This window comes from Esox lucius, chromosome 11 (genome assembly GCF_011004845.1).
Source record: "Esox lucius isolate fEsoLuc1 chromosome 11, fEsoLuc1.pri, whole genome shotgun sequence".
NCBI lineage: Eukaryota > Metazoa > Chordata > Actinopteri > Esociformes > Esocidae > Esox > Esox lucius.
The window spans coordinates 33,173,918-33,196,699 of NC_047579.1; the positions used below are offsets into that span (position 1 = coordinate 33,173,918).

The 22,782-nt window shown below is 42.3% G+C and overlaps 1 protein-coding gene across 5 annotated transcripts in view; it reads left to right on the top strand.

Moving 5' to 3' along the window:
* cep112 (centrosomal protein 112) overlaps positions 1 to 22,782 on the top strand; it is a 157,114-nt gene that overhangs the window by 62,252 nt on the left and 72,080 nt on the right. For all 5 annotated transcript variants that reach the window (XM_029123329.2, XM_029123330.2, XM_029123331.2 and 2 more), the window contains 3 exons: positions 6,301 to 6,436; positions 11,283 to 11,390; positions 17,338 to 17,520. In XM_029123329.2, the coding sequence (XP_028979162.2) occupies positions 6,301 to 6,436; positions 11,283 to 11,390; positions 17,338 to 17,520 (427 nt within the window). The remainder of the gene's footprint in view (positions 1 to 6,300; positions 6,437 to 11,282; positions 11,391 to 17,337; positions 17,521 to 22,782) is intronic.

A 22,782-nucleotide genomic window follows, 5' to 3' on the forward strand; every position in this document is an offset into this window, starting at 1 on the left:
TTATTTACTCTTGGTCAGTGATGCTGTAAATGTTGAATTCATTTGGTATGGTGTGGTTTGTGGTGAATAAGTCCCCTCTTTTAATCAGTCATGACCCCAACAACACATGGCATTTAACTTAAGTGAAAGTGCAGTTCATTTTCAGTTCCCTCAGGTATTTGTTAGTGTGTTAGGGAGTGTGTAAGGACTTAGTAATAAGCAGAGGCTCCAGTTTACAGGATTTCCTAACTACGGGTCAGGGCCCACCAGGGTCGGTGAATATTAGAGGGTGACAAGCCATTCAACAAACTGTAACAACCTAACATTGGCATTGGAGTCGATTCAAAGGCTGTGCATGAAAGACTGTGACACAGAACTTGAAGAGGCCACATTTTTTAGCCATTGAGCATGCCGATGAGGGCCGACAGGACTTTGGACCACAAGATGAGTTCCTATGTAGTCTTTCTCTCTTTCTGGCTCCGTGGCCATGGCCTTTGTTTTTTTTGCTTGGCATATTTGCATGTCGGTTCTGAAGCCTCCAAGCTCGACCCTCTTCTCCTCCAACTGCAGTCTCTCTTGGGAAAAGGATGAGAAAAAAATTGACTGTTTTATTTTTTCTTCTGAGAGCGTTGAATATTTCAGTTTAGCATTTTCTCTCTTTTCATGTGCTCCTGTTTTCAGTCTTTGATGTGTCTGTGGAATCGTTATCATTCCGTTTGGATGAGCTTGAATACGCACGCTTTCACACGCACGCTCAGAAATAGAAGCACGATCACATGACGATTAATGTAGAAAGCATCTCATTCCCATACAGATTGAGTTGGCCTGGACCTACTATATTTCAGTGAGCCTAAATGGCTTCTCTTCCACAACATGTTTAATGGTGAGACAAGGTGAAAGCAAAAGACGGGTAGCTGGTAATGTTGCTAACTGAGTTGTCTTGTTTGACTGTCTCCCAGGATGATGAATGAGAGCTCTATAACTGTGTGTGTGTTGTGTTGTGTGTGTGTTTGTGTGTGAGAGGAGAGGCATACGGTACTGTGTGTGTGTGTGTGTGTGTGTGTTTGAGGCAAGGCGTCTTGTGGTTTTGGAGGTCTGGAAAAAGACCGGAGCTCTGGACCCTCCTGTCTGGCATGCGGCTAGGCGGAAGCCCTGTCACCCTCTCGTTAAGATGCTCACTCTCTTCCTCTCCCTCTATGTTCCTCTCTTTTTTTCCCTTCAAGATGGAGGGATGAGAGGATTTCCTCTTCGCCGATGGCACATCTCTAATTTGAGTCTCCTCTCCTTCCACTTCTCTGACCAGAAGCCATTTAAAGGCGTAGGCCGCCAAGGAGTTGGCATCCCCCTACTTCTCCTTCTCCTCCCTTCTCCTCCCCTCTAGGCCTTCTTCAATCATTACGCTGCCCTCTCATCTCACCCTTTTCTCTGGGATTAATGGTGACTGGCAATCTGCTGCTCTCTGTCACACACACACTCAGATATTGGGGGGCAAACACACGCCCACCCCTTCACGCACATCTGATTGCACCATACGCTAATTTAAATGCATTACACAAGTGTAAAGTATATGCTTAAAACACAAACCGCCCTAGATTCACAATAGTAGCCCCTACCTCCCCTGTCCCAACTTCCACTTTCAAACGTCCATTAATTCTAGCTATTTCTGCCACATCCTTCCTTTAGTCCTTTTTGTGTGAGCCTTGACTCTGCAGTCTTTTGTGTCTGGCTGAGTTGCTTTGCACAGCACCCTGAAGCCAGTCATATTGCCTGCCTGATTAATAATTACAGAGTACACAATGGCTGGGGGGAGAAAAACAATTTCTGCCATCTTTGATGTCTGACATGAGAGAGACCAAAATTACAAAGAGACAGAGGAGCCCTATAAAGAGCATGGAGAAAAAAAACATATTTTTTTGCCTCCTTTCTTTATTTTTTTGTTGCCTGTTTCCTTCCCTGTTGTTGTTATTATCTTGCAGTTTGGTGGTGCGTTAAATAAGGAAGTCAGTGGTGGAGGAAAAAAGGATGGCTCTCTTTTTTTAAACCTTTTTAAATGTTTTCTGTCTGCTCTTTTATTTTTGCTAGAACATAACAAAACACACACTGAGCATTAGACGTCGACTCTATTTCAAATGTGCAGTATTTCTTGTGTAGTTCAGTGTTAACTTACAGTGGGGAGAACAAGTATTTGATACACTGCCGATTTTGCAGGTTTTCCTACTTACTAAGCATGTAGAGGTCTGTAATTTTTATCACAGGTACACTTCAACTGTGAGAGACTGAATCTAAAACATGTGATTTTTTAAATAATTCATTTGCATTTTATTGCATGACATAAGTATCTGATCACCTAACAACCAGTAAGAATTCCGGCTCTCACAGACCTGTTAGTTTTCTTTAAGAAGCCCTCCTGTTCTCCACTCATTACCTGTATTAACTGCACCTGTTTGAACTCGTTACCTGTATTAAAGACACCTGTCCACACACTCATAATATTGCCATTAAGATGTTTTTCAGTTTCTGTGTACAGTAATGCCCATGCATGCAGGTGCCTCTTTTCTGTCCTTGTCGTTCGTTGAATAACAAGTGATGGGTCATTCATGATCAAACAACTCTTTTTGAAAGTGTCCCTGTCCTGTAGGTCGGGAACTGAATTACATTTCTGAAAAGAGCCTTTGATTTGGGTCCATGATTTCCAAAATGTCTTTGCTCAAACAATGATTATTTGCAAATTACAACATCATTCACTCAATATTTCATATCCACACTGCAGAACAATACACAGCTGGGATTGTGTTCCGCACACATCAGGTAAAAAATGGCAGGCATTAGGGCAGGTCGGATTTAACCTTTTTGAAAGTGCTCTAACATGATTGTCTTTTTTGTCTTTACATTGGAGATTTACACATTTGTCATGTTTAAATGAAGAGCTGTTCACAGAAAAAGATTCTGAATGGCCATTAAAATTGATGACACATTTTCCTGGGTCCTACCTATTTCCTGCATGCTAACCCCTGCAAACAAACAGATGGCAGTGCTTGGCAGGAAAAAAATTGGGTACGGACCTGTTTAATCTGCAATGCAACATGATATTGACCAGGGGTATTCAAATCTGGCCCTTTTTTTCATTGCAAACCTCTAATCATGGACTTTTTCAGGCTTAAGACACCAGGTGGGTACAATTAATGATGAGGTAGAACAGAAAACCAGCAGGTTCCGGCCCTCATAGTGTAAGATTTGAATACCCCTGATATAGACTATTGTAATAGGTGGAGGAGAAATTTGAGGCTGCTGTACACCAGAAAAGGGACCCAGGACATATATAACCCAAAACTATTTTCCACAGTAATGTCACAGGTAGCTATTAGTTAGACTTTTAAGTCCACTCGTGTGTAGTAGCGATAATGTATAGTAATGTGGCTAGCTAATGATAACATCAACAGCTACTTGATTATGGGGTTAAACCTTAGTGTCTGACCGATATATTGGTTGGCCGATAATATTGGATGATATTGGCCCTCTACAGATATATCGGTATAAGCCTTTAAACCCACCGATAAGATGCTCTTAATTTGATATGGTTTAGAAAAAACTTTTTTTGCTTTGTCTTTAAGATGGTACACTGATGAGACAGAGCAAACTCATACTTAGGCTGTCAAATTCAAATTGGACATTCAAAGTATTTGAATATAAAAAATGTATTGTTGTTTGAATGCAAAAAAATCTATATTTGAATATTAAGATTTGCAAATATCTCTGCCAATTTGTGCCCACTGGTTCTTAAATCCCCCTGCCTTGTTGTCATGGCCACTCCCAATAAGGCTTAAGATGTTAATTAGCCAACCCGGTTGTCGACACCTTATATCGGTATTGGGGATTTTCTTCCGTTAATATCAGAATTGGTATCAGTCGGGGTCTATTAAGTGTTGGGGTATGCCAGCACCACTTTCTATTCCTCAGAACATGAGCTTGTTAGCGATAGTTTTACAAATTTGGTAAATTATATCATAGTAAATCACATGTGATTATGTTGTGTTTGATTTAGCCCTAAAGACCATAAAGGCATGTATGTCTGGACTGGGTAATGTATTAATTTGACAGTTGGAACAGCCACCTCAACTGAGGTAATAGCATACCTACATAACCTGTAAGCTTTGCACCATAAAATGCAGAGGTGGGGGACTCGAGTCACATGACTTGACTCGAGTCTGACTCGAGTCATAATTTTCAGGACTTGTGACTTGCTTGATTAAAGTATCAAAATGACTTGACTTGACTTTGACTTGAGAACAAGTTACTTGAGACTTGACTTGAAGTGGAAGACTCGACAATGACTTGGACTTATAATAAACAAACAGCAATAAAATTATTTTGTGTTGTGACATCAGCACCACTAATCAGCGTATGTGCCTTTAACGCTGCACAATTCAAACCGCGCCAAACATGGCAGACAGTAACGTTAGTCGAGCTCCACAAATAGTATCGTTTGGATACAAGGACTTTGAACTGGACCGTGTGAATAAAAAAAAATTTCATTCGTCATTTTAAGAACCACAAGGAAAGGTAAGAAAGTAATCTCTTTATATTCAGTTTCACTAAGATCTATAACGATTAAGTTACTAATGTAATGAATTAATATTTTGTTTGTCATAATTTGGCCTTGGTTGCATATTATGTTTTTTTTTTCTTGTTAGAAATGTGACCATTATCATTACTGAATACGTCTGGTAAATTGATGTAAGGGAATTTGACTATAACAGTGGCATAGCCTGAATTTTAATGTTGATGTGCATCTTAAAATGAGCGGGCATGTATATTATTACACGTAGGCTATAATGTCTGTATTAAATGTGCGGACTGCGCGTGGAAACTAAAAAGCATTGTGCTTACACCATAACAGTAAACTTCACTGCATGAAAGGCTAACACGAGGCGCCGATGTGATTACTAGCACCTAAACATTTCGAAGAGTTTTATTTTTTTACTCATACAGACAAGAATAATTACAGCGTAATTACATATTAGGCAGTTTTTCAGTCACAATAATTAGTTTATAAGGTTGTTATTATTAGCTCTTATTACATGGATTGGCTGAATTCCAGTGCAGAATGCGTGTTATTTCTTGATAACAGACCGTTGCCATGAAAAACAGCGCGTTGCTATGGACGCAGCAGGATTCTAACCAGAGACGGAACGGTATTTGATTTTGAAATCGAGCTTCGCACCGAGCGCACGTCAGAAACAGAGGACAGCGTGTGTGTGTGTTCATCTCTTTAGTACTGTGACTTGACTTGAAACTTATAAGGACTCGACTTGACTCGCTTAGGGTGAACCCTTGACTTGACTTGAGTTGCTTGATTTATCTGAACTGTGACTTGAGACTTGACTCGAGACTTGATGGTTAAGACTTGAGACTTGCTTGGACTTGACCATGTGTGACTTGTCCCCATCTCTGATAAAATGTAACTGCTGTAAAATACTTTTTTTTTTAAATGCCATAAATTTTCCTAAACTAAAAATAGACTAAGACATGGAAATCTTAAAATGACTAAAATTAAATATCATTTTTGTCAAATGACTAATCCCCTTTTACATTCTGTGGTGGAGCAGAATTGTCTTGTCTGAAATGGTACAGCCGCTTCTGATTTATTTAAAATTTCGGAAAGGCTATCGGTTGCCTGTTACTGTAGCATGTAAAATAGCTTCCAACATCAAAACTGATGTAGTTCACTGCTTTTGACCAGGGTCAGTATTATTGTGTCTTGAAATTATAACTTTAACATTAACTAGTCTGTTATGCATAAGCTTAGGAGCATAAATATCATAAATGATATACATTTTGTCAAATTCCTCAGTGTTGTTGGTCTGTGTGTTGGTCTGTGTCCTGGCCAAAGGTAAAACATTTTCCATCATTCCTATCAACACTTATGCACACCCTATACATCTTCTGAAGGCAAATCAGACCGCTGCAGTGTAAGAAGTCAGTTTAATCCTGAATAAAACAGGCAGGTTTTTATACTGGTCCTCCCTGTCAGGCTGGCACACATAAGGCCCCTGTTTACTGGGGTGTCACTCCAACCATCATGTCTGCTAAACAACAGGGGAAGTTTGTGTGCTGAACATCAAAGTCCATCATATGACAGGGAGAAAAGAGAGACTCCATACTATATCATCATGTCTATCAGCTTGTGTTTGTTTGTATTAGTGTGTGCTGTCATTATGCTTGAGTGTCGGTGTAATTAACAACCTTTGTAAGGTTTGAATCCTGTGTGAATGTAAATCGGATTAGTAGATACAAATGATGTATGTAAAATGTGTGTTTCAGGGAGAAGGAGGAGCAGTTGGTCTGTCTGAGAGAGAGTCAAAGGCAACAGGCCCAGCAGGCGGAGAACGCTCTGGAACAGTTTAAGAAACAAGTGGAGATCAGCTCAGAGAAGACCTACGCTGATATGAAGCTACAGGTATACAGATCGTAAATACTACATAGACATCTGGAGTGTCTTTTAGCCCGGACTCTTCTGATTTATTGGGTTAAATATTTTAGGGACCTACCAAGGTTGAAACTGGAATGTATTTGATCTTAACTATCTTCAGTACATGTATTTTGACATTCATAACGAGATTAACAAATCAAGAATTGAGTGTCTAATGTTTGGAATTTACTCTAATATTATGACCTCAGTTAATCATAACACCAGAAAGGGCAGATTTAAAATGTACAATTGTCATAGAATAATATCAGAATCTTTCCAATTAGAGCTTTTTTGCCTTGTGACCACAGAGAGTGGAGGCTGGGTGACAGACAGTGATCAAAGCAGGACAATGCAGATGGCTACACACAAACTCAGAGAGGGAGAGATGACAGAGAGAGTCTATGAGTTTAGATGACACATCCTGGTCACAGATGTGCTGGGGCTCCATACAGACTACACACAGATTCCTCTGTCTATGTGTCTCCTCCTCATTCTTTCATTCTCTCTGTCTCTCACTGTTTTTCCCCCTTTCTCACAGCTGGTCTAAACATGTTCGTTGTGATGCCCTCTATGCATGATCTGTCCCTCCTATTTCTTTTTACAGAGAGCGTGGTGGCATAATTCACAAAGATTTCACCTTCCTGTGACCTTTGCATCTCACTCTTTGATTTTCATGCGGTTTTGCAAGATAATTGTAATACATTGTATAAAGTCCCCTGATTTAACAATCCTACAGTTTTTAGTTCACTCGATAAAACCCTTTGACCAGATGTGTTAAAAGGCCTATAGCCAGTGTGTAGTGAGTATTGTGTGTATACGAGCCTGCTCTACCCTGTGTGGGTGTGGAGTGGGCTGGGTGGTATTGATGTTGAGAGCCTGTCACAGAGGACACGGCTATAAACAGTGAAGTCATGCAGTAATTAGTCTTTTTGACTGGGCCTCTGTTCAGCAGTTGGCGCGGTGTGGGCTGCGGATTATTGAGAGATAACTAATCGATGCGGATTACGCTGTAAAATCTGACGGTGTTAATACAAAGTTAGTTTCCCCTAGGCGTTTGGGCAGAGTGGGAGCACTCCGGGCGAATTGCGTGTGTAGGCGTTATTGACAGAGCACTTGTTAAATTGTGAAGAATTGAGATGTTATATGGTAATTAGTGTGTAACTGTACACATGGAACAAGTATCTTTGTCGGCATGGTGTAGGCGGGAATATTTTCGAATAGCACCATGGAAACCAACTGACAGCACCATGGACACCAACTGACAGCACCATGGACACCAACTGACAGCAACATGGACACCAACTGACAGCACCATGGACACCAATTGACAGCACCATGGACACCAACTGACAACAACATGGACACCAACTGACAGCACCATGGACAATGTGTTATTACCAGCTGTCCTTCATTTTACTCTTCTCTCCCCTCATCTCCAGTCCCCTGGACTACCAGTGTTGTATCCCTCTCTGTTCTCTACTTAGACCAAAGTCTGCATTATTAGAATATTTTTTTAGCCAAAAGGATATTTTGTTGAGCAATACAGTTTAACTGCAAAAGTTGTGCCCGTCCATGGCAAGTTATCATCTACTTCTGTCTCTAACTTGCAGGCTGAAGTTGAAGCTGGCAGGTAGCTCCGTTAGAGCGAACATGCATTAGAAAAGGCACAAGCTGAATTGTGAGCAAGAAACGGAACGTTGACATCAGAAACAAAATCAACTGTAAGCTGTGCTTTTATGAAGACACCAACAGTTCATACAGTGGGTGGTGATGGGCACACCCTTTCTCCCATTCCAGTTTAGAACAAACACAGAGGGCAAAGAAGTGGTCCAGTCAGAGAAGTGGTCCAGTCAGAGAAGTGGTCCAGTCAGAGAAGTGGTCCAGTCTGTAGGAGAAAAACTGTCAAACTCACCCCACTATGTACTGCCACATATAAAAGCAAACATTACAGCTGGGTATGGAAATATAGCCACCAGTAGAAACTAACCAGGACAAACAACAATGTTTGAAGGAAACTAAAACACACACAGACAATGACGAAACTCAACGCAGCTATTGGAGCTTAGGAATCCACAGCAGAGAGCGGGCAACTCTACTGGGGAACGTGAGGCTCAGTCAATGGCATCAATACCATCATCATCCAGGAACTGCCTACACACTCTGGCCACATGAGGCCAGGCATTGTCCTGCAACAGGAGGAACCCAGGGCCCACTGCACCAGCGTAAGCCCTGACGATGGTTCTGAGGATTTAACCCTTGTTCCTAACAGCAGTCAGGGAACTCTTGGCTAGCACATGGAGGTCTGTGCAACTCTCCAACGATATTCCTCACTAGACCATCACTGACCCCCCCACCAAACCAGTCATGCTGGATGATTTTGCAGGCAGCCTAACGTCCACCACGGTGTCTCAAGAATGTTTGATGTCTGTCCCATGTGCTCAGTGTGAACCGGCTCTCAACTGTGAAGAGAACGGGGCACCTGATGTGGACCAGCCAATTCTGGTGTTCGAATGCCAATCGAGCTGCACGGTGCTGGGCTGTGAACACAGGTCCCTCTAGAGGAACGTCAGGTCCTCATGCCGCCCTTTTGGAGTCTGTTTCTGACAGTTTGGTCAGAAACATGCACACCAGTAGCCAGTTGCCCGCTGTCCTCATGCTACCAGTCGTGACTAGGACAAAGGACAAAAATGAGATAAGAATCAGCCAGGAAGGATAAGGAGAGAGCAATTTTCTGTGGCCACCACCTGTAAAATAATTCCCTTTTTGGGGGTTGTCTTGCTGTTGCCTCTCCAGTGCACCCGTTGTCACTTTCATTTGCACCAGAACAGGTGACATTGGTTCACAATCACTTCATTTCCTGGACAGATTTACATCCCTGAAGTTTACTTGACTTGGTGTTATACTGGGATGATTACGTGTTCCCTTCATTTTTTTTGACCAGTGTATATTTAACCATTGTGTAAGGAGTTGTTTTTCTTGCTCTCTCTTCTATCTATCTTCTTTCGCCTCTTTCTTTTTTGTCTACTTTGCTCCTCTCTATCCTTCTCTACCACCTCAGTTTATCCCCCCTTCTCTCTCTTACTTTTCTTTTTTCTCTATCCCCCGTCTCTGTCTACAGTATTTCTGCACCTTTCCTGTATCTGTATTCCTCTATATACTGGATGTCTCCCACATTAATAATGTATGAAAGTCTTTCCAACTGTCTCTCTCCATGTCTCTGTTCCTCTCCCCTCATTGCTCTTACCTTATCTCCATTCCTGTGCCTCTCCCTCCCTCCATTTCTTTCTCTCTCCGTATCTCCATTCCTCTCCCCATCATTCTTTTCATATCTCCATTCCTGTGCCTGTCCCTCCATTTCTTTCTATCTCTCCATATTTCCAGTCCTGTGCCTCTTCTCCATTTCTTTCTATCTCTCTGTATCTCCATTCCTTTGCCTGTCCATTCATTTCTTTCTATATCTATCTCCAATCCTCCCCTTGTTGTTCTCTCCATATCTCCATTACTGTGCCTCTCCCTCCCTCCATTTCTTTCTCTCCATATCTCCATTCCTTTACCCCATCATTATTTTCATATCTCCATTCCTTTGCCTCTTCCTCCCTCCATTTCTTTCTATCTCTCTCTGTCTCCAATCCTCCTCTTGTTCTTGCCGATCTCCATTCATTTGCCTCTTCCTCCCTCCATTTCTTTCAAGCTCTCCTTATCTCCATTGATGTCCCTCTTCCTCCATGTCTGTCTTTATGTTTTTGCTAGTAAACTGTGTGGATATGGATGTGTCAAAATGGATTAATGCTCATGCTGAAAGCCTTTACTCCGCTGGACGCCATTTAGAGATGTCTGCTCTATTATGTCAGTAGAATAAACACACAGCAGCATGCGGAACAGAAACAGTCTTTGCTATAGCATACAGTACTAAGAGGATTAATCACACCATATTTACTATTAAATGGTTTTATCCTGGCATTATAGCAGTACAACAAGTACATTCTCGGCCTCATTAGCTGTCATTATCTGCTTTCTATATATTGTGTACACTACCATTCAGCAGTTTGGGGTCACTTTGAAATTTTCTTATTTTTGAAAGAAAAGCAAGAAATGTTGTCCATTAAATTAAACTCAAAAATAGAATTACAGAAATATAGTGTAGAAATTGTTGATGCTGTAAATGACTGTTGTGGCTGGAAAGGCGTACAGAGGCCCATTATCAACAACCATCACTCCTGTGTTCCAATGGCACGTTTTGTTTGCTAATCCATGTTTCTAATTTTAAAAGGCAAGCTTGTCATTAGAAAACCCTTTTGCGATTATGTTTGCACCCCTGAAAACTGTTGTGCTGATTAAAGAAGGAATAAAACTGACCTTCTTTAGACTAGTTCAGTATCTTCAGCATTTGTGAGTTTGATTACAGGCTCAAAATTACCAGTAACAAAGAACTTTCTTCTGAAACGCGTCAGAATATTCTTGTTCTGTGAAATGAAGGCTATTCCATGCAAGACATTGCCAAGAAACTGAAGCTTTCATACAAAGATGTGTAGTACTCCCTTCACAGAACAGCGCTAACTGGCTCTAACCAGAACGTGGTGTGGGAGGCCCGGGTGCACAACTGAGCAAGAGGACACATACATTAGAGCGTCAAGTTTAAGAAACACACACCTCACAGGACCTCAACAGATAGTTTCATGAAATAGTACCCGCAAAACACCTTTCTCCATGTCAACAGTGACCCTAGGATGCTGGCCTTCTAGGCAGAGTTGCAAAGAAAAAGCCTAATCTCAGACTGGCAAATTATATGTATGTAGGTTTTGCTGTAATATCACTTTTTCCCTGTTCTTTCTAGATGGAGAAGGTGGAGGAGGATCTGTCCCGCTCCAAGTCTTTCAGAGAGAAACAGGCCCTGGAATTCTCTTTCCAACTGGAGGAGCTCAAACAGAGATATGAACAGCAGGTCAGTGGGAGGGCCATGGGAGGGAGACTTCATACTGTAACGTCTTTTGCAAATCACAAATCAGCTTCGCACCCACCCCCGCAGACGTTCCAACTGGTACCTTTCGGAAGATTCCTGAAGCTCCCAGCTGGGTTGGCCCTGCCCTTACACCCCTCCCTCCCCTTGGGACGTTGTCAGAGGAGGCATTTTATGGCTCCCAGGTAGTAGCTCAGGGTGGAGGCCAGTCACAAAGATGATAAAGAGAACTGGGCTGGAAGACCCAGTTGGATGAAGTCAGTCAATAGATGAGGGTGCCGGAGCCACCCCCAGAGGTACGGCCACCGCGAGCCATTCCTCCAAAACCCGATTGGGAGGCTGCCCCAGAGATGACCCTGCCTCCCCAAACATGGAGTTTGACCTTTGCTATTCCTTTCTCACTCCCCTCCTCCCCTTGAACTTCTGTTTTGGTTAATAAAACTCTCTCCAGGGCCCTGAACACACCCTTCGTGTCTGCTCCCTGCATCTCTCACCATTACAAATGTTTGGACACGCCTACTCATTCAAAATGTTTTTTTTATTTTTACTCTTTTCCAATAGCTGAATAATAGTGAAGAAATCAAAACTATGAAATAGCACATATGGAATCATGTAGTAACCAAAAAAAGATTTAAACAAATCAAAACACCTTTCATATTCTTCAAAGTATCCAGACTTTGCCTTTGTACACACTTTGCATTGTTTCAACCAGCTTTATGAGATAGTCATCTAGATTGTCTTGTTAAATCTTAATTTGTAGAATTTCTTTCCTTAATGCTATAGGGTGGGTATACCAGAGACCATCATAATGTCTATATTGTAATAGTCCTACTGGCAATAATAGCTCAACTAAGCAAAGAGAAATGACAGTCCATCACTACTTTAGGACGACATTTCAAGAACTTTGAAAGTGTCTTTAAGTTCAGTCGGACAAACCATCAAGTGCTGTGATGGCTCTCATGGAAGAATGGGAAGACCTCATGGCTCTCTTGGAACAGAAGATCCAGAGTTACCTCTGCTGCCCGAGGATCAGTTCATTAGTTACAAGCCACGGCAATTCACTGTACCTCTGATTGCAGCCCAAATGAATGTAACAGACACATCTCGACATCAGCTGTACAGAGGACAGTGTGAATACAGCCTTTATGGTTGAATTGCTGCAAAGGAACCACAACTGAAGGACACCTATAAGAAAAGACTTGCTTTGGCCAAGAAGCATTAATATTAAATAAGACTGGTGAAAATCTGTCCTTTGGTCTAATGAGCCCACATTTTTGGTTCCAACCACGGTGTCTTTGCGAGATGCAGTGTTTTGCCAATGACATACCCTTGAATGAGTAGGTGTGTCAACATTTTTGTCTGCGACTGTATACATGTATATGATTAACCGAAGCCATCTGTTTTGCCTCGTCGCAAATTACATGGTTGGAAATTATATTTAACTCACTGATGGAAAGTCTTCTTTTATCTGGACGTATTTTCAATTAATATACTGAAATGGCTCTTATCTGGTGAAAATGATCAGGTTATATAAAGAAACTGAGAAATAAAATATCTTAAAGGTATGCAACACAAGTCATATGGCAATATAAATGTACAATGGAGTTAACAGTTTATACTAGAAATGTATGTAGAGCGAAGTCAGTGTTTGAGTTGACTACAGTCCACATTGTACGTTATGCTGTTTATTTCCATGTCGTGTAACACATACATCTTGTTAACCCAGTGTACAAGTTGACGGAAATCTGTTTCAAAGATTGCAGATGTATTGGCCATACCTGCTGTGCAACTTTAATGTTGGTGCCCACGCTATGTCTGTGACACCAGGGTCCCTTCAGTCTAACACCATCTGGTCACTTGCTAGTGTATCATCTGCCAATGCAGTGTGTCAAAGACATGATTGATTTCCAGAGTCCATTAAAAAACGTTCTACCTGGCACCTAATATCCATCCTGACTCTCATTCCCCAGAGGCACACAGACTAGCGGTGTGTGACAATCCATACAGATGGTTCAAAGTGGACAACATGAGAGCAAAATTTCGCTGGCAAATACAGTAATGGTTTTCCATTACCGATTTGGTCGGTGGTGGAATTGTTGTTTTGAAGTGGTGCCTTTCCTAATAAACTATTGATGCAGGCTTAATTGAAGTGTAATTGGAATTGTATTGTGGAAAATTCCTTGTTTGTTTTTTTAAATACCTTTAAAATGTCCCGTATATTTTTGTTAAACCTAGAAGGTGCAGAAGTGGATCTCTATTGAAAGTCTGAAAGTGTTTCAACAGGACTCATTGGTGTTGTGAAAATCTATCTTTGTCAGTCCTAATGTTAATAAGAAACGCAAATGAAGCCAAAGGCACAGTTGACAATCAAATATATATTTCTGTATTTGCCGAGCACTTGCCAGAGAAATATCTGTCTGGCACTGTGTATCAACTATTTTCTAATGCCACATTTGGTGACGCTCATTGGTGACGTCCATCTAAGAAAAGAGAAGAGAAAGCGGGGTGAAAGAGAGAGCTATACACTGTTCATAGTGTGTGATGTGTTTTGTGTTTGTATGTCCCTTTGTAGGGAAGTTGGTGTGTCTCTGGGTCATCAGGTCAAGTTTTCCCATTGATCATATAACAAAGGCACATTCCCACTGAGATCACTTCAGCAAGAGTTTAAAAGAGGCTCCATGTATAGAATAGTTGTTTCCCTCTGACCTCCAGACCACTTGGACGTCATGCCGGTCCTTCACAGCCCTGCTCTTTGACATTGAACTGACGTAGGGGGGTCATGAGGCTGTTGTAGAATGGTGTCATAAACTCTGAACTCAGCAGGTTGACAAGCCAATTGGCCTGATCCCCATTTGCCACCGTTATACTGTTACCATAATTAGAAACAAAACCCAGTATTCAAATCGCAAATGAGGGAAAATTGTAGGAAAAACGGACAGTTGCCTTTGAAGATAATGTAAATGGCAAATAATTATCCTTACGTTTAGGTCACAAAGAAAGGCTTTTCCTTCAGACATATTTTTTCCTGATTTTAGGAACAGCTTAACTGGCACGTTGATTGTATCGGTGTCTGGATAGATACTTACCAGTGTTGTAATATAGGGAACAGGAAAATATATTGATTACATAAATTGTATAGCTTTGTGTGTATACTAAACTGAGTATTAACCACACCCATATATTAACCCCAGAGAATTATAACTCGTACATATATTGTACATTAATATTAAACAGCTGTCATAGGGCGCTACCAAAATTAATTTGTCGAAGAATAAAATATGTTTTTGAAAACCCTGTAGTGCCGAGTTTATCATATTTGCTACATGAGTTTCTGAGACCTCTATGTCGTCAAGCAATCTGTGAAAAGGTTTGCTAGTGGAAACTGTTTTAAAAAGGTAAACTAATGTATTAGCCGCACCTATGTATTAACTGCTTGGTTGTCGTATGTACACTTGGTTTCACATCCCTATCACACAGTCCCTCACTTTAACCTGTCTCTACAGTTAGCGGTGCCCCCGTGAGACGAGAGCGTTCCATTACCTCCTTTTCTCCCTGTCCTTCCCCATCCTGATACACAGGCCCTGGTCCTCTCCACTAGCTTTTAGGAATCCTACAATGCCACTACTGCCAGGCCTCACTGACAGGAGTCAAACTGTGGTGTTTCTCTCCTGCTGTGCTGTGTCCACAACGGCCCCTTTAAGAGCACCCAGCAGCCCCTTCTTCAGCCTGTGACGCCACTAGGATGTTTGTGTCTCCCCATCACCCGTCTCTCCTTTTCGTCTTCTATTGTGATGTTACCTTTCTAACATGGATCTAGCTCGGCTTTTGTGTCTCCCCCCAAAATGAAATCAGGACGGTCACATGAACAGTAAGCCAACGCTTCCCCACTCTCATCATGCTGTTGTAGTGTATTACAAGAATTAGCTGCTTATCAGTCTGTCCATCTCTTTGACATACTCTGGAGATATGAATCATATGGCGGGATTCTGCATGATTGTAGAATCTGGTAGCTGGATCTACAGTATGAATAATATAATAGTGAATGGAATTTAATTACTGAGCAGATATCATATCTTATTTTAATTCCGTTGAACATCTTCAGTGATAATAATAAGTGGATACTCAAATTTAAAATGTTTTCTTTGTGGATTTTCTACTAGAAACACATGCTCAGGCTGTGTTGTCGTCTTAAAAACAACGGTTTATGTCACACGTGTGTGTTTTATTAGTGTGTAGTGGCCTTAATAATAACCCTCATGTATGCAAGATGTGTGACACCAGTAAAAGAAATGCATCACTTTTTAAAATTCATTGTACATTTCCATTCTTCCCCTGTGACTTTCCCTTCCTTTTCTGTTTTGGGGGAAACCCTGAAATCCAGCATGGCAAAACAATATATGTTTAAGCAGTAAGACACGCGGGGGTGTGGTATATGGCCAATACACCACAACTAAGTGGAGTTGTAAGACTCATCTCAAACTTAGCTTTGGTATATTGGCAATATACCACAAGCCCCAAATATACAGTACATTATTGCTATTATAAACCAGTTACAAAGACGGTTAGAGCTTTAAAACTGATGTCATGTAATGGTCTTGTACCATGGCTTGTACCATGGCTTACCATCATGATTCAGGATTCGAACAACACGGTTTTCACCGTTCATAAGCAGTGTCTGGTGCTGCCGGCCTCTCTTTCTACCGACCTCTCTTTCTGTCTGTCTGTCTATGGCAGGCCCAGGTAGGGTGCCGAGGAGCACATTGTGTGGGGGATTAGCTTCAAAGCTGGATGGAGCTGGAGCCGGGCCCCAGCTCAGGGCCCCTGCTGGCCTTTCACAGCCCCTGCAAGGGAGCACCCGGCGGGGATGGGACGAGGTCACGGGTACCTCTCCATGGGGGAGTGAGAGCAGAGTGAGCAAAGCCTGGGAAAAGGCCGGCACTTGTGGTGCTTAGGATTTAGCATTCTCAACACTCCGCCACCAGGCTTTACCTCACAGCAGGTGATTCGTCTCAGATATGCAGCCCTACGCAAATGCTAGGCTAAAGGAGCTAACGCTACAAAGTGGAGCTGTCTGCATTGGTGGGGATAGCCCATATCAACTAACTGACTGCCTGGTTTGTTTGTGAAGGGTTCTTCCTTTTGGAGGGTATTTTTTGCTTTTCGTTGTCTCTCCTCCCTGTCTCTGTTTTCAGTTCATTCCATCCGGTGATGACTGCATTCATTTAGATCTGGTCAATTTGGCTTGTACTTCTTGTTAGCATGGACCCTTCTAATTTCAGTAATTTAGCAGTAATAGGCATCCAGTAGATTTGAATGTCAAAATTCGCTAGAATTGTGTAGTTTCAGTTTTGCGCCACTGTCTGTCTGGTAGAAGGAGCATATTATTTTTCCCATGGAAGTGTGTGTTTGTCTTATCCTCATGATTGGGGCATAATATACTGATGATAATAGGCATTGCCTTAACTAAGCCGATTTCCCCACACTGTCAGTTTCACGTGGCGAGGGCAGCTTCGGTAGCCAGATGGCCAACCCCTCACACCCTCCAAAGCTATCTGCTCCTTTATATACCGTTTGGAGAGGAACGAGAGGCGTCCGATTTGGGGGAGACAGATTGTGGGTTGGAATTAGCGTGACGGGTGGAAACACAGGGAGGTAATAAAGACGTAAACGAATTTCGCCGCCGTGTCGTAGAGTCATCACGTCGTGAGCTAAAACGCAAACATTACGTTTGAGTTTTTTCTCCTTTCTCTACATACGCCGTCCCGCCCTGTGCGCAGCAGCGGGGCGCATTGGCGCATGGGTAGAGATGGGAGTGCTGCATGCATGGATGGAAAGATGCATGGATGGATGGATGGACGGATTGTCATGACGACCGGGGCTGAGGCTGATGGTAGTCTTCTTTCTTTCTCCTCTCGTCCTGTTGTCCAATCAGATGTGCGAGCAGCGTGCAGGGCAGGAGCAGGAGAGGACGCGTCTGCAGCAGCAGCACAACGCGGAGAGGGACGCCCTGGTCCAGCAGCACCAGCAGGAGGTGGGCACCATGGAGAGGGAGGCGCGGGCCGCCCTGCACCAGCACCAGCTGCAGAGCCAGGAGTGGAGGCAGCGCGACGCACAGGTAGGGGGTCTCACCGATGTCCTCCGGTCCGCATCGCTGTCTTGCAGCTTCTTTTGTCTTGCCGTTGACCTTCTGCGATGTGGTGGCCGGTGCCAGTGGTACTTTCTTACCTGCTGCTAGGTGGGATTTCGGAGAGAAATGTGTTTTTGCGAGTGGGTGTGTTGAAGGGTTGCAGGTGTGCGTGACTGGAGAGAGAAAAAAGTCTGTATTTCTATCTAAATTAAAAATTCGCGAATTTGCAAAACCATTTCTTGTATTAGAAGCACAGCGGAAAAAATTAAAAAGTTAAATAGCGGATTAAAAGGAAATAAAAAATATCATGCAGAGCTGTAACTTCTAATGCGATCTAACGCAGGTTTTTGTGCTAGAAGTCAAAGAAATTGAAACGCCTGAAAACCACAGGTTGCCGGATGAAGGAAGGAGAAATCTTTTGGATGGTACACAGCAGCTCGGGCCTTTTATTTCCAAAACCCGGGGCTGCATTTTTTTCCTTTCTGTCCCGCATTCGCCTGGGTCCATATCAGCAGTGTACCAGTAGCAGCATCGCAGGGCGAGCGCCCCTGAACCCGCTACCAAGGAACAAGCTGTACAAGGCATTCTCTCCTCACCGCAGGTAGCCATCTCCCTCCCATAAGCAGCACTTACTTTCCCATTACAGCACCACAATACTGCCTCTATGGCTAAATGGCTTTAGGGGCTATATTAACCGAATCCCCATGCCCAGGCCCATATAAGACTTATGATTTCCCATCTAGAGTGTTTGGCTCTCCGTAGCCCCGCTACTTCTCCTGCTTGGATAGCATGGCGACTCTGTGGGAAGCCATTTGACAGAGCAGCCCCCGACTGGGGATTTATTTGACTCCTCAAGCCTCCAGATGAAATGTAGAATGTCAGCATGGCGAGGGCTTGTTCATTGGCGCCTAGTTGGAGACTTGGGGTCCTGCCGTGCACCATTCTGTATTTTGGACAGTTGGACAAATGGTGACTCTCAGATGTTTTTGACATAGAATGGCAAGTACAGATCGTTCCCAGGTTACACAACTCTATGTGAACAACAAAATGGAAGGGAATTTTACCCCTAACTACATTTTATTTTCGGTTGTTACGATTATTGTTTTTAAGAATTTGGCCTACAGTAGTATAGTTTAGGCCTAGATTTAAATGCGTTTAGACATTATGTAAAGTTGGAATTATGATTTGTTTCTAGTTTTTTATTTTAAATTGATTGGTTGTACATTTATTAATAGCAATATAGAGTGATAGCACTCAAAGTTTTCCCAGCTTTTCCATCGATTTGAGAGTAAGACATGGTTCTAAATACTGTAACTGGGTATAGTATACTGTAACTGGGTAAACAGGAAAGCTGTCTATGGCCTGCTGTACTGAATGGAAGGTCTCATCATCCTGAAACACACACGCACACAAAACAAACAATTATATGAACACATACACAAACACATTTACACAGGAACAGAAACACACATAGAAACACATACAAGTACTCATAAACACACTCTAAACACACTGGCAACTACTTCACTATTCTGGTTTGTCTGTCTGTCTTCTGTGGGCATAGCTCTGTGGTACGATTATGTCGGACCGCGTCAACCACAACACCCCCCACCTAAAAAATGTAAAGAAGAAATACAACACGACTGCTTTCTCTACTACTACTCCGTTTTGGCATAGATCACAAAACGTCTGAGGAATAAACCAGTCTGTGATTAGGGTTTCTGGAGAGCTACAGTCGGACTGAGTTGATATCCAGCGTTGATGACAGACAGTGAGTTGTCATTCATGTCTAAATGATGAGTCTGCTCACAAACTCCAGATCTCAACCCCCAACCCCTCCCCCCCCCGGCAAAAAACTCAATTCCCCAGACATTGATCAGAAATTCACTGCTCTGTGGACATAGCGCTGTTACAGGATCTCCATGGGGATCCATGGGTTTTATGTAAAATATGATGTGCTATAGCTTTGAAATTAAAAACCCATTTGTTTCCCACATTAGGGATGTTTTCCTAAAGAAGTGAAATATAATAGTTCATGTTTTGTTTCATTGCCGTGATACAAACTTGCTAACTAACGATCCTGATATTGTCTAAAACCGATTTACACACTTAATTTTTGAACGGCAATCACATAGCTATGCATTGCATTAAATATTGAAGAGTTAGACATTTTGAGGATTTTGCTCAAGCCAAGAATAGATGGTGGACCTTGCTGAGGAGTTATGAAGTCAGTGTAGTGAAGTCAGTGTAGTTAGATTTTTTTCATGAAAAGTGCTATAGCAGTTAAATAATTCAAACTTTTGACGATTTCATTGGTAATGGTGATTTACAGATAATTAGATGTGCTGATATACTGGTAGATGCCTATAATACAGAATTCATGTACTATACATTAAAGATGAGGCTTTTTAATATTATGTGTAAAACATGGACGCTTTCTGAAACTGTCAGACACTGCTTGACTGCCTTTATTTAATTCCTACTGCTTAGTACTTTTCAATTTTGTGAAGCTTAAGCAGTATTTTACATATGCCGTCAAAGGACTCCTTCCCACTATTTGATATGTGAGGCAGACACAGAGTAGGTCCCATGGAGGCAGCTGCTATTCAGAAATTGTCTGCCGAGGTGATTGGATTCAGGGCCTGCTGTCCTCTTTCCCTTCTCTTCCAGGAATCTGCAGATTATTTTGTTGCTTTGTCTGGCTGACTACCGCAGGCTGGCCGAGGGACTGGATGTAAGTGTCATGTCGTGACCATGAGTAACCCACACTCATCCCCTTCATGTGGTGGGACTGGGCTAATAAGTCAGAGCTGTTGTGAAGGAGAATAAATGAGTCATATCTGACATGGTGGAGGTGGAGTACGGGGATTCTCTGTCCTAGGCTTACCACCGTTTATTATTGGCCGGGATCCCTTCCCTGACCCGCAGGCTGTTACCCAACTGAATTAAGGCCTGGACATAGAGGCCTTGACACCAGTCTGAGGACAGAGGCTCCTATTGTTCTGAGGTAAAGTTAAGAGAAGGGAAGATGGGGCAATCAGTGCAGCGCTGTGACAATCTTGTTTAATGTGGCGGTTTCCTTTCCAGTTAAGGTCCCTGCACTGGTGCCTTCTTCTGGTTGCATTGGTGTTTGCCCATCAAGTAATGAGACCTTTTTATTTCCAGATTGTTGTGATGCCCTGTGAGTTTAGACTTGGCGTTCAACGTGCCAAGGAATTAGCCCAAATCCTCCTCAGCGCTGAGACTTTGGTTGTGATCCCTTTCCCATCCAAAACCTTGAACTGGGCTTTTGCCCTCTATTATTTTGGAAGATCAAAGGATGAGCTGAAAAGAGCAGCGTTAGTTGGCCATCCGTGCCACCAGGACAACAGTGCACAGTGAATGTGTTTGCCTGCAGTCAGCTCTGTAGTGTTCCACTGGAGTAGGGAACCAGAGCCCCATTGAAGAGGCAAACAAAGGGAGACACACATTTCTTATTCACCCTACCTCAGTTTTCTCTTATTTTACCTATTACCAAATTGTTTTGTCATTGCGTAGTGAATCAGTTAATCTATTCAAGCAGCTGTGATCAAGGATATCTGGTTTGGGGCCTAGAATTGGATTGAATTGACAACAGCATCATTTGAAATTAAGAAACAGATTTAGTTGAAAATTTAATTTAGATAAATTCAATGTGATAGTTTCATTCATTTGAAATATATGAATAGGATCTTCCCCTTGGTAATGATTTAGTCAGATTAGTGCCAAATGTTGCACATGCACGAGTCTGTCATTGAGCGAGCTGCCATAAACTAGCAATTAGCTTTCTCTCCCCTCCTCTCCAGCAGTCCACCGTCAGCTCCTTTGTCTTGCTGTTGTCGAGGGAGAGATGAGGGAGAGATGATCAACAAGGATCAGGTCTACCACCATTGTGTCGTCAGCAAACACAATGATGCTGCTGGAGTCGTGTGCGGCCACGCAGAACAAGCGCATACCCCTCATAGGCCTTTGTGTTGAGGTTGACCGTGGTTGATTTGTTGTTGCCTACCTTAACCTGTGAGCTGTCTGTCAGGAAGTCCACCATCCAGTAGCAGAGTGAGATGTTCAATCGCTGGGTCACAAGCTTAGTGATGATCTTGGAGGGTGTAATGCCGTTAAATACTGAGCTGTGGTCAATAAACACCATTCTCTATATGTGCTGTGGAAGGTAGTCCTAGAGGCTGAGGGTAGTGTGGATTGGAATGGAGATTGCGTCATCAGTGGTCCTGTTGGGCCTCAATAATGGGACAGTAATGTAATTCTCAATCTTATAATTATATATATAGTATAGAAATAAGGCATATATATTAAACAGAAATAAGCAATTTGAAATAGAATAATCATTTTGCATCCTGTGGAATGTGGCCACTTTAAATCCCAGTTCAAGAATAGCACTTTGCTACACAATTAACATCTAACCCAAACCTGGTGGATAAATTAAGTGATTGACTGTATGTATTTAGTTGACATTTTACTTAGTGCTCTTGTTTCTCATGTTTTGAGGGCTGTTTTTTATTGCTCCGTCCAAAATATATAACTTCAGAAACAATAGCAACATCACTAATTCATTTAAGCCTTGTCCTAAACTAATCATTTGATCATTGTATTGGCTCATCCAAAGCCGTATTTCTGTTTTCTAGACTATACTTCACATGAAACTGTTTTACGACTAATTCCATTTACTTCCAGCTCTCACATGTCCTGGCAGTATCTTCTCTTAAGAACATCTGGACTTCAAACAGCATGGGAGAAAGTCAGATCCTCAGAGTGGTCTGTCTTGAAACGGGGGATGGGCACGATTCTCCGTCAAAATATTCAAAGAACTTTATTCCCCAAGTGATTAACAAGATAGAGGAAAATGAAGGGCTTGATGACAGGAATCAGAGCTAAAGGAGGTACTCTGATGAGAGAGAAGACTGCATAGCAGACAGCTGGACACCAACACTGCGTGTGTGTCTTTGTCTGCGTACATATGTATGTGGCAGCGTGAGTTCTCAGTTCTCTGTCTTCGCATTGTCATTTTGGCCAGCCTTGTCTTGTCTCCCAGACATCCAACAGTTATGGGGATCTTTCTGTTGTCGAGGCGACACATCAGTGGCTTAGAGTTTTGCTTAGAGTTATGATTCTGAATTTGCATGTTCATTTGATCAAATATTCTTTTTATGATTTAAATACAATTGGTTGATGTTTTCATCGAGAGCTCAGTGGCTACAGATGTCTTATTAAAAATGT